Raw genomic sequence first — 12,922 nt, 5'->3', positions numbered from 1 at the left:
TATTTTGAAGTCCAGCTTGTTATGATTTTATTTAAACAAAACAAGAGTTTAATGTTTTCATGCAACATCTGCACTAAAGTCTTCTTAAATAATCATGACAAACAGCAGAAGAGTTAAGGAATGCACTAATTATAGACCTTAGTGAATATACAAAAAAAAAACACCCAACCCTCAGTGTTATAGGTTATACAAAGTAAAGAACATCTTCAATACTTTCCCAAAATACTGCAGCAGCCGAGACACAGTGATAAGCCTTATGAGGGCATAGGAATGTCATTTAGAAATCACACGGCAACTACCCATTTCCTTTAATTTCACAAACAAGACAAAAGCAACGTTCAATTCCACACACTGATTTTTTTTTTTTTTTAAAGTATGTCTAAACAGTACCTTGAGTTTTATCCAAACAGCAAAAGTTAGACACGGTGCTTATTTAGTAAACAAGTAAGCGGTAAATCTCTATTACACTTCTTCCTTGGTTTTACCTGGAGTGGCCATGTTATTTAAAAGAGGGTAGGTTTGGCACTTTTATACTGATGTCACCAATATTAATATTTCTTGGGATCTCTGGCAGGTTCATATTCTTTACAGCTGAAACAGCCCGGGCTGGAGCTCCAGCTAAACCAGCCTGCATATAAAGTGAGGGAAAGTGCAAGTTAGGCAAAGTTGGTCACGAGAAGGTCGTCGGCTAGCAATATACACAGACAACTAACTTTTCAAGTATTTTCATGGTTACACAATTAGAAAGACCAGATGGTAATAGTGTTTGGAATGAAATGGGTTATTTGGAAACAGTATACCAGAAAGAAAACAGTTCACACGTTCTTTTTTCATATGGTAAAACATGTAATGCCAACTTGATGGAAAAGTATGTGGGGAGGCATAAGAGGCTCATCCAAGTGTGGGTAATGGATAGGTTATAGAACAGTCGTGAGGGTATTGGAAATCCAATGTGCTGTCTCTGCCTCTTACCTATTCTATTCACACTGCTCACAGATGACTGCTTACAAGTTCAGAGTATGCAACCTCAAAAGTAACAAGCTACTGAATGTCAGTTGAATTATATTACTCATCTAAATGAAAAATGACTTTTAAAAATGAAGAAAAAGGATTTCAAGGTGGTTTAGCCTAAAATGAAAGGATAAACACCTTGCATTTGTAGGTGATAAAAAGCATGCAGAGAGATCATTCTACAGACCAACTGGAACAATCTGTTGTCCCATAGCATCTAATTATATGCTAAAATATATGCAGTCATCAGGCACACTGGGACACTACAGAATAACTTGGTTGTCCCAAATTAAACACTGAAGTACCTGCTTTGTACTAAAGTCCTCTCCTCCATTTAAAGCCAGAATCTGTGTAAATATGCAAGTTTTACAATATAGATGTAAATGCATGAGATCTCCATTCAGTTCTGCCTCTTATCTAAAGTAACTAACAACTTCACATGTATTACTGAAATGCCAACAAAGACTACTAACAGCTCAGAGGTCTGAAGACATACAGAACATGACCCTTCCCTATTGCTTCTGAAGAATACCTCTTCAAAACCTTGCTAGGGTAAGGATTATTTATAAAAGGCCTCTAACTGTTACTGTATTTGATTCTGTGTACTCCTTTCAAGTATGGAAATGTTTCTCCTAAAAGTTCAGATTCTCTGTATGGATCTAATTAGCTGTGTGGTTTTACTGCAGGCTTAGCACAAAAGTAATTTTTCTTCTTGCTGGGGAGAAAAAAAAAACCAAACAAATAAAAACACCCCAAGCAACACCCAAAAAACCCCACCAACTCCCCCCCCCCCAAACCAAACAACACCCAACCCGGGGGGGAAAAAAAAAAAAGAAGATAGACATTGTGTTCCAAATTCTTTGAATAAGAAAAACAACCCCCAAACCTTTTGAGTTTTAAAAGTAGGATTAAAAATACTAAAAAAATAATTAAAACCACAAAGTAGTTTTGCAGAAGCACTACAGTTTTAGGTTGTTTACTTGTAGATCAAGTGAAAAGGAGCAATCCACAAGAAATGAAGCAGCTTGCTAAGAACGAGTTGAACAAAAGACCTGTAGAGGTAGGTCTTTCATAGTAAGAGTGTTAAAGACTGAAGAGACCAGTGCACTTGCAGATAAAAATTCTGAGCAAGCCATGCAGCCAAAAGAGTAACACCTGGAGAACTGCGTGTCATAACTTGATTATTGAGCACTGTTGGTAGGTTAGTACTGCTTAAAGTATAACCTTTTCAGATTCCAATGTTCACTGGAATTCACTGCAATTACGGGGTGTAATTACTGAGGAGTACACCTGACTTTCATGGTGTCCACCTACACTACTGCACAAAAGGAGAGAGGTGCCCCATATACTCCTCTGATGACAACTCTGATTTCTGAAGGCTGTCCAAGAGCAATACCTTCTCTCTTTTACTCCTTTCTTATAAGAAATAAATGTAAGGTCAAATTAACATACACTTTCCACTTTAAAACCTATCTACTGTTCTTCTTTCTGCAAAAACATAGTCTGTATTCAAAGCAAAACCAATTCAAGTTTCTGATTTGAACTAACCCTTTCATATCATGTGGAAAGGCTAAAGCATCATAAATCCCTAGATTTTAGTCACAGAAGGATTCCTAGTACCATGAACAGAGACCAGAAAGTCATGAGTCATCTGTTGTAACATCTTCCATGCACTCTTACATGAAGGCATGTGGAGGTAGAAGAGAAGGGAAACAGTAAATCTCTATTGCAAAACCAATCATTTGCTTTCACCTTGGCAAACAACCTAAATTGTTAGCTCTCAGAAGTACAGACTAAATAAAATTTTAAAAGTGCAAAAAAGTACGTTCAGAGTCTCCTTTTCTATTCAGAGGCTGCTTCAACTGCAAGACATTTATGAAGCAGAAAACCTGGACCTAACGTTAATAGCATTAACAAACGCAAGTATCCAAAATCTGCATCCCTGGATCAGCAGTATCTTAAAGAAACAGTATTAGAGACACTGCAGTTTCTTGCTATTTATTAAAAAAATGGTGCAGATAACATGAAGCTGCTCAAATGGTGCAGGTAATATGAAGCTGCTGTCCTTTTATTTTTGAAAACTTGGAAATATTAATTTGAAATCAAGAGGTAACCACCAATGCATTTTTATCAGATAATACAACAAATGCATTTTCTTCTTATTTGGTTCTATCCTTTAAATTCTGTACTTAGTGACTGGAAAAAACATTCTTTAAGCAAAACTACAGGTGGGGTAATGTAAACTGTTTTCCATTGAGAAGATGAAAATACTCATAAAGTAGTAACAAAAGCAATGAATTATACAGTTTGCAACTGAAACAATGGGACACCAGAAAAATATTCTAAGTGATGGACACGGTCCACACAAACAGGCATGACTGTCAATTCAAAAGAGATGCCTTCTAGGTGACTAGGATGGAGATTCCCTTACCCTAACTTAATGAAAGTTAATTATTCTTAATGGACAAATAAAAATTTTAGTATAACCAGTCATTTTTTTTTTACCTACCTGCAGCTATCCTCTTTACACAGACTTACAGTCCCTGCCTCCCGCCCCAATGGCATAGGATACAATGGAGACACAATTGAGAATTATTTAAAACACCACAAGTAACATGACCATTGCCCTTCCACCCCCTTACACAGGCACCACTTCCAACAGTCACATTCCATGAGGACCATTCTGGATCAAGATCAGCGAAGATACCTGACAAAAGTGCTATTGGTTTCAAAGAGTCTTTGTTGGTTTTGCCAGTGAGACTGTCTTTCACTATCATATGATGGAGTAGCAATTTTCAAATTATTATATGCTCTTCTCCTGGCATTCTGTGTTTTAAGTGGGTTTGTAATTCAGTGTATACATACTATGCATAGCAGAATGCTATTTATCACTATTAATGTCAACTCTATTAAGCACAAGACAGCATTTCAAAGAGAGGCCAAACAGTTCACAAAAAACATCTAACAGATAAAATGACTGAAAAGTAGTTAAAACTCCCAACTGTAAAACTAATACAGCATTTCAAATGCTATCTTGTATCTGAATGCCTTGGCATTCCTTTTTAGCATTAGAGACAGAGAACTAAGACACAGTCCTTCCATTTCATTATTAGTTTCTTCTACAGAAGGTAAACTGCATTTACAAAAACAAAGGTACTAGGAGAAATACTTCCAGCCAAGTACACTTTCAGTTATTTTATGAAGGTACCTGATTAAGAGAGGCATCACTGTTACATTAAACTGGAAAAGTTTCAACTGCCTTTTTGTCAAATAATACAGCACATAGGTTGGTGAGGTGCAGAGAAAAGAACTGTTTCACTTGAAAACCGAAACATGTAGCAAGCTTTAAACATGCAGTGAGTGGTGAGTTGTCTTGTCATAGCGAGCAAATGATTTAAGCAAGTGAAAAATGAAACTTCATGACATATTAATGAAATTTCAGAAATGCAGCAAGAATTGCATACAGCTAGTAGTACAAAAACGTCAATACACCATATTTTTGCCACAGCTGCTTTGTATTCTCAATTCCATTTGTTATTGAAGGTTGTACTTTAATGTTGTAATGCTGTATATTAAAATTTTAGGTTTGGTTACTGCAACAATTACTTGTAAACCTGTCACATACTTTGAGAATGACAGAGCAATGCCACATATGCAAATCAACAATGCTGTTTTAAAATTTGAAATAGAAATAGTTAATAACAAAAGTTTTGTTCTCCTGACCCTAGTCTACTAAGTGAGAAATATGAACTCTTGGCAGTTTACTCAGGTCATTATTAATCGCTACAGGGATCAGTTTTCCTCATTCTTATCATCACCTTTTCTCATAATGCCCCACTGGTAACTTTATATGAAAGCAATCCCAGCAACATTGTTTACTCTTTAAAAAGACATTCAGATGATTTGGGAAAAATATTGCACATAACAAATGAAGTTAATATGCATACATAAATAGGGGAGGGGGGGGGAAAAGATCAAACTGTCATCCCAAACAACTCTACAAAGAGCTAACTATCACTAAAATAGATATATAAAAATATACAGCCTACTGGAAAACAAAATAATGAAGGCTAATGCTTTGCCAAATAAGCCACCCTCTTCCAGGTATTATAGCGGTACAAGGACCTCTCTGCTGCTGGTGTTTCATGCCAATGCTTCTTTCCAGAGTAAGTATGACTTCAAAGCAGCAGGGTTATGAAATCATGAAAGGATGTGATACATAATATAAAGGAATGATCATGTCCCCTGCTTATGAAGTTAAATAAATGAACATAATTAGAGAAAAACCAAAATGAAGTCTGCAAGTATATCAAAATGAGGCCAAACAGATAAGACTTAAGACATACTCTTAGAAATTTTAAGCACTTGAATCACAAAGAGAATAATGGATGGGAATGATTAATTTTGTTTGTTTGTTTTTCATTGCCAGACCCAAAAATAAAAACAGAGTATGTATGAACAGAAGAGAGAGGAAAAGTAGCTTTGCACAAATAAATAAACAAACCTGAAATTAAGCTCCCTACTGATACAATGAAATACAGATTATATGCTACAAGTGTTGACATATTAGGCAGAGGAAGGTCATTTGCTTGATGTTTTTCATGTACTATCACATATTCCAAATTTAGATAAAGTGTTTCATACTGCCCAAAAGTATTTTCAGCTCATGCTTTACAACTTAGTGCTACCAAGTCAAATTACAGATTTATATTTGTTAAATCTTAACGGTATTGCATTACTTTATCCTAGGAACATCATGTAACAAAGAAAAATCTAAGCTATTAACAGATGAAACAAACTTCATCTGCTTAAGATTCCAGCTATTTAAAACACCTGCAGTTTGAATACACAGATACTTAACATGAGTGGAAATGAATTTTGGAGTACTGCAATTAACGTCGACCAACACCAAAACTGTAGAGCTGAACTAAATGTTTCATAGAGCAAATGATGGCGGACAATGACCATAAACTGAACTTCAAACACACATTTCTCTCCTCCCTTTTCAGACCCTTGCTAATATTCATGTTCAGTGACTGCACTTACCAAGGTATCTTACAGCAAAATTTAGTGAGTCAAATTAGAAGGGCAGCAAATGTACATCTGAAGTTGAGGACATGCTGACAACCCTTCTCATTTCATGCTTAAGGCTGAAAGATTGACTTTGGTTATTTCTAGTTCATCTTTGCAAATGTCACTGATAGCTTATAGATGCACAATAAAACTACTTCAATTTGTTTGGGTTGGTGTTTTGTTTCTTGGGTTTGTTTGGGGTTTTTTTAAAAACATTTTGTTCATCTGGAACTTCTCTTTCCAAGTAGGTAAAAGTTCTTTGTTTTCATTTGGAAATACTAAAGGGTGAAACAAAATTTTCTTAACAAGGAAGCTGTATCTGTTATGTTATCACATCATATTTTATTATCTGTGTGTTCAATTTTTATTCAATTAGTTTTGCAGGTTTGTTTTTCACAAGTTCATATTCCTTATTTTCTTAAACTATGATACCAAAAAAAAGTTAAATTCTAAAATGCAGGAAGAGAGACAAAATAAATATGATGCCAATGGAAAGCTAGTAAAATACACTATAGCCAATAAAAAGATGAGGGAGCTACAAGAAGAAACTAGCACAAAAAGTAGGCTACAAGGACTAGTATGGGTATTTTTACACATAATTTTTGAGTCTGGCCTATATAATTTATTGCCTTTGACATCATTTTGCTTTCCCTTTTTGTTAAAAGTACATTTTTTTTCTAAAAGTCAGCAATACCTTTGTCTACCTGTCCTGTCTGGGAGACTGAAAGATAAAGGTCTGTAAGAGAGAAGAATGGAAAGAGCTAGAAAAGATCAGGAGGTTCGGAAAAAAATGAGGTCCAACTTAAGTCTAAATCACACGCAGTTGAACACTCCAAATAGAGAGGAGGTATCCCAGGTTTACCTACAATTCTTCCAGAGGCTCTGGATAAAATCCCAATGACCCCTCTCCCAGAAATCCCCTCCCTTAATCACAATGATCCTCTGGCTTTAGTAATATTGACCAGAAATGCATTCACAAGTAAATACTACACTGAAAGGTAGGGAAATACATTTAAGATAACATTTCTCAGGGTCCAAACCTTGTAGCCAATCCAAGCAATGTAAGAGCTGAATCAGAAATCAAATCTAGGGACTTCCTCATTGTGGTATAAATAATTAATCTGTGTTAAAAGCATTAATATATTCTCTAAGTGATAACATTGCTCAAGTGTTTGTGCATTTATTAAATGCACTTTATCTTTGATAAACGCTAACTGAAGGACTGTTTAAAAGCCTAATATATAACTAAACAAATACCCGAAGTCAAATGGATAAATATTTTATATTAAAGGAAGCCAGGGGAGTCCAATAAAATTTCAAAATATTTCTGATAATGTAGGTCAGTTACAACTTCATTTGCTTCCTCATTGCAGCTATACAAAAAAATGCAATTTGACCTTAAAGCATCTATTATATTAATGCAAGAACCACAACAGAGGTCTAGCAAGCCAAACAGACTGAAGCAAGAGTACTGTGGCATAGGTGGCAGTCCTATGAACTACAGACTGTATCAATAATAATTTCTAAACTTTAGAATTTGTTTGTTTGTTTGTTTTAAATAAATTAAGAAGATCCACCAGTTTTGATTTCTTAGTGACCAGCATTCAAGTATATTATAAAGTTACTACTGATTTTAATTTACGTTAACTGGATTTGCTTGTGTCTTGAAAATGCATGCTCAGGAAAGACGTGTTGGAAGATTTACAATCTTGATCAAAAGGACAAAAAGACAAGAAATAGCCATCAGGAAACTTCTGTGAATACATCTGAATCAAATGATTAATGATCTGAGGAAACAGTCACCAGGTATTGTGAATTCTCTCTGTATTACAGTAACTGTTAAATTTTAAAAGAAACAGTCACTGAACTAACAAAATAAAAGCGTTTGTGACAACCATACCGAGAAATGTTCTACTCCATCTCAGTCAGCAAGTGTTTCATCAGTGCCACTTCTTTACCTACTTTGTGGAATGTAAAGTTAGAAGTTGCTATTTGCCTGATACATGCTCTAAGCTAGTCATGGTGTTTTTTCAGCTCTCCTACCACCTATTTGAATGCTGAAAGCACCTTAAAAGAATGGATGACTTACTGATGAATAATGGAAAACAGCAATTACTGTAGCTGGTGGCACTGAATTGATGTGTTTCAATGACTAGTCAGAGACTGGTCTATGTGGATTTGGTAACAGAACTCACATAATCAACAATAAGTAGTTTAAATGTTTTTAGGTAAAACTGCAATGTGCATAACACACGGTTGAACAGAACTGCTCAGTAAGTTCAGTTTTTGGGACACTATTCCTTTTCCAACAAGTAAAGAAAAATATGTATACGGAAGTTATTCAACTATAGTAAAAAAACCTATGAGAATAATTCAAATACTCATCTCTGTGACCAGCAGCTCATAAGAGTTTGAGGAAAAAATGTTTAAAAAGAACATTTTGGCTATCTTCTTAACCTATAATACAATCTTTCTGGATGTATATTGCTATGCACTGTATCACATCATACTGAGCTTTTTCCTGTTTGTTTGGTTGGGATTTTTAACAAAGTATCATCCCATTCTTGGATACAGTTTTGAAGTTGTGCAAATCAGACACATAGATGTATTAAAAGACTTGAGGTGGTGCAGTATGAGGTTGCAGAATAATGAAAATAGTATACATTTTACCACAAAAAAGCTGAAGAATTCCATTCTTTTTGCTGCACTTAAAAAATAGGAAGTTTGCTGAGTATTCTCCTAAAATGTCATTTAGTTCATATTTATGCCACCTGGAATACTTTAACCTGCTCAGCTGACTTAGTCTCAGCTGACAGTAGTCTCCAATTGAAGCAAAGGTTTGTTTACAAACTGGAATATTACACTTTGAGAATCAGATGATGTGTTCTTCTGTGTAATTACTCTCATTTTAGAAAGAACCAATCCCAGACTTAGCTAAGATTTATTAGTAGTATTTTGGCTTACAGGGCATTCCTAGTGATGTTGAATGAATAATAGACAGTGTCATAGCTCCAGTTATACTAAAATCCTTTCTAAGTTTCTTTCCTAAACACAAATTCAACAACTGTTGAGTTGAAGAGGGATTCCAACAACTTCTGTGAGTATCCCTCACTCAAACTATTATGGGCATACACAGAATGTAATTTTCTTATATGAATCTATTAGGCTGAAGAGCAAATGTTCCTATAAACAAACCAGCTTTGTATACTCACTTTGGTTCTTTATCTATTTGAGTCTTACAGTCACATGATAAACACACTGGAAATGAAATGCTTTCTGCAATAGAAACTTGGAGAACTACTGAAGTATTTCAACAGCAATAATGCACAATGCTATTAGATACAAATAGCAAAAACTAATCAGCAGCAATTCTAAGCAATTATTAATCACAATGAAGCTCTGACATCCAAATCTAATGATACCTCATCAATTTTTAGCATTATAAGCAAGCAGCTGTATATATATAGCTTGCTAGTGAAGGACAAACAGCCTTATACAGTGTGCATTTGCTACAACCATGTTTTTAGTACAAAAGCTACGTATTTTGTCACTCTTACCTCAGATTTCTCCAGTTTATTTTGAGCATCAATCTGAGTAACAATTTCATTCATGTTGGTCTCCAAAACCATTCCACCCATGACCATTTCGGCCAGTATGTTATGGACCTAAAAATGACCAAAACAAAATTTGAAAATGCAAAATGTCTTACATGCAATTGGAAGATGATACCTGCATTTCTCAATGCAGGAACACATGATTCTAGTCACTTAAATGTTACAGGGTGTTGGACTTGATGATCTCTAGGGGTCCCTTCCAACCCCTACCATTCTGTGATTTAGCAATCTATTTAAAAACATTTGGGAACAAAGCTTGCAACTTGATGTTTGGTTCTCAGTATCTTCTCTGTTCATAGTTCCATTACAGTTGAACCATTTTGCTTACCAGTCCTGGAAGAAACTTTCAGATTTGTGTGTCTTTCAGCACCTGTTTTCTGTCTAGGGACTATGGATGTTGTCATTAGCATTGATATCTCTAAGGAGCAGGTTCTACATGATTAAACAAATTGCTTGCAAATAGATGTGGAAAAACTACTTTGAGCTACATCTATGAAGGAAAAGAGACATAGTGGAGCTCATTCACCATGAGTACCAAAACTAGCATTTCACATACAATTAACACACCTGATTCCCACAAACAGGTAGTCATCAGCATCAAGGACTGAGACTGACAGCTAGTACTGAAGGACTATATAAACCAGCTGGAGACATTAATGAAATGGGGATGTTTAAATATCCCAATTCCCTGCAGATTTGGGGATGAAAGCCCTGGTTGACAAATCTGTGCTTCAGAGTCTGGCTTTACATTTTATCTAAAGATAAAATATGCAGTATGTAACATAAAATATTTTAATCCCATTATGATTCTGAAAACATGCAGTGTTTTATTACTTTTTTGAAATAAACACTTTGTACAATTTGATACTTCAAAGCACCATTCCACTATTACTCTGGATAGTCTTGCAATTTTCCTGTGGATCAAGCACAGCTGTAAAAAACAAAACAAAACAAGCAAACAATTTCATTCCCCTAGATTTGGGTGTTTACAAGGATTTTGCTCTCAGAAAGTCCTCTAATAAGTGTACAGTACAAACTAAGCACCATGAATTACTGCTGAGCGTGTTTCAGTATTTCATGTTCAGTGCTTCATGATACAGAAAACACACGGCATGACAGCTACCTTTCCATCATGCAAGTTGCTTTGTAAAACATGGAAATTAAAATTTCTTGTTATGCCCAAGCAAACCTTAAAACCCTGAAGTTCAAGGCAAAAACCTGCCTAGTTCATTGTTTCAAAAATTCACCACGTAACTGTTCAAAATGTAGAGTACTACATATCCTCACAGAAATGCTCTTCCAAATACCTCCAACTGAGTGATTCCTGAAACACAAACTATTTGCAGTTTCTTGCTACATTAATGAATTTTACAGCCCGTTTCAGATTTTACTTTGGTTTGTGTCTAATCACTTTTTAACCTATTTATAATATTCTGGCGTTCCAAAATTTGATTATCAATCATGAAAATTACATTTTCCTTGTTTCAAACTTATTTCCTGAAATTTGAGCTAATAGCCCACTGTTCTTTATTTCTGAGAAACACAGCTGTTCTTTTTCTCCAAGGCCTTCAACAACCTGGTTTTTTAAATACACTTCTTATTGCTCTGCCTCCAGTGTCTTCTGTATTTTACGTCTTATATGCAGGCTGTTCCACACCTTGGATCATGTTTCTTAACTTTTTTTGCTACTTTCAATTATGCAAGTCTAACACACAGCATTTCAAAATGTTTCTAAAGCATGGATTAAATACAGCAACTTAATTCTTGTCCCATATTCCTTCTACAGGGATGATTTTCTACATATCAGAATACAACTCATTTTACTTGCTCATCTGTAATGAAAGGAAGTCATGACTACAACCAGTAATAGTTTGTAAATAATGCAATCTGTTTGCTTGCTTCTCTTAAATACATTGCAAGAATAAAACAGTTTGCCCAGATAAAAGCAACAGTAAGACATGCATTTAATATTGATTTTTTCTTTCTTTTTTTGTTACAAATACATATTAAAAGACACATATTTTCTCTACTCTTTCTAGTGAAAAATTTCACTATTTTCCTAAGGAAACAAAAAGTTTTCTAAATTAAAAAAAAAAAAAAAAAGGCATTAAGTAGCAATGAAGTGCAAAATACCAACAGTGCATTCAAAACATTGCTTAAGACGGAAGGCATACTGAGTGTATCTCTCATATTCTAAACGAAACTCTTGAGAACATCTGAAATTGTCATTTTGTAACAAAAATGTTGAGATGTCTTGTGAAAATAAAGAGGGTTTCTTACTCCTGTTCCATGCACTGTCTAAAAGCATGAATGCATGCACTCACAAATGTGAAGAAGGAATGTGCCAAGAGAAAACTCTCCCAGGAAAATTTGGCAAACATATTTTATTGTCTTCAAGCTGCAATCTGACTCTGGAGGGTTCACTGTTCTGGTCAGATAATAAACTCTTGGAAGAGATCATGATAATCCCAGGGATATTTCAGCCCGTGCCAGAAACTTGTGGAAAAATAAAAGTATCTTCTTACATCCCTGACTGACTGTATTTTAGTTGTAAAAGATGTATATGATAGCTTTCTGCTATGTGTTTTCCACCAGAAAGCATTACACTCCAGGACTTGGTGTAGAAATCAGTACAAGACTGAAATATTCCTTCAGCTCGGAGAAATGTTTTCCTCCAGCTACAGCAAATTTATTTGGTTCTAATACAGATGACCTGTAAATGAAGAGCCCAATTTTCTCCTATACAAACTACATGCCCAAAGACCCCAAGTTCTGATCTTTTACAGCACATAAAACCCACTATCTTATTCCCACCATTTCATACTCCAAATGCATTTCTAGTATTATAACAATGTTGTTCTTGAGTAAGAATCTCTCTCGACTCCAGGTTACTGCAAGCCATCACTGAGTCCTGTATAATGATGACTGCCTGAGGAAGGCGAATAATTTCTTACAGAAAAGCCAAATAAAACACTACTGAAGAATCAAAAGCTGTTGACATTAGAGTTTAACTCTTCTACATGTTACACCATTTTATTTTTTCTACAGGAATGGTATTGCTTGGGTTTTAGGCAGTTCCAGCATGAAAACTGGAAGAAAAGTCACCTTCCATAATTCATAGAATCACAGATTCTTGGGGGTTGGAAAGGACTTCTGGATATCACATAGTCCAACACCTCTGCCAAAGGAGGATTACCTAGGGCAGACCACTCAGGAACACACTG

General features: G+C 35.3%; 1 protein-coding gene across 2 annotated transcripts in view; it reads right to left on the bottom strand.

Moving 5' to 3' along the window:
- Positions 1 to 361: 361 nt before the first annotated feature.
- Positions 362 to 12,922, bottom strand: part of AP3S1 (adaptor related protein complex 3 subunit sigma 1) — a 28,765-nt gene continuing 16,204 nt past the window's right edge. Inside the window, exons 5-7 of one of the 2 annotated variants that reach the window (XM_054178286.1) lie at positions 9,642 to 9,749; positions 6,779 to 6,820; positions 518 to 628 (exon numbers count right to left, since the gene is read on the bottom strand). In XM_054178286.1, the coding sequence (XP_054034261.1) occupies positions 6,785 to 6,820; positions 9,642 to 9,749 (144 nt within the window). In that variant the 3' untranslated portion in view covers positions 518 to 628; positions 6,779 to 6,784. Of the gene's footprint in view, positions 629 to 6,778; positions 6,821 to 9,641; positions 9,750 to 12,922 lie in introns of both variants that reach the window. The other variant, XM_054178285.1, reaches the window with a different exon arrangement.

This window comes from Dryobates pubescens, chromosome Z (genome assembly GCF_014839835.1).
Source record: "Dryobates pubescens isolate bDryPub1 chromosome Z, bDryPub1.pri, whole genome shotgun sequence".
Lineage (NCBI taxonomy): Eukaryota > Metazoa > Chordata > Aves > Piciformes > Picidae > Dryobates > Dryobates pubescens.
Note: the sequence above shows the minus strand (reverse complement) of the source record. Positions and strands in the feature narration are given on the sequence as shown.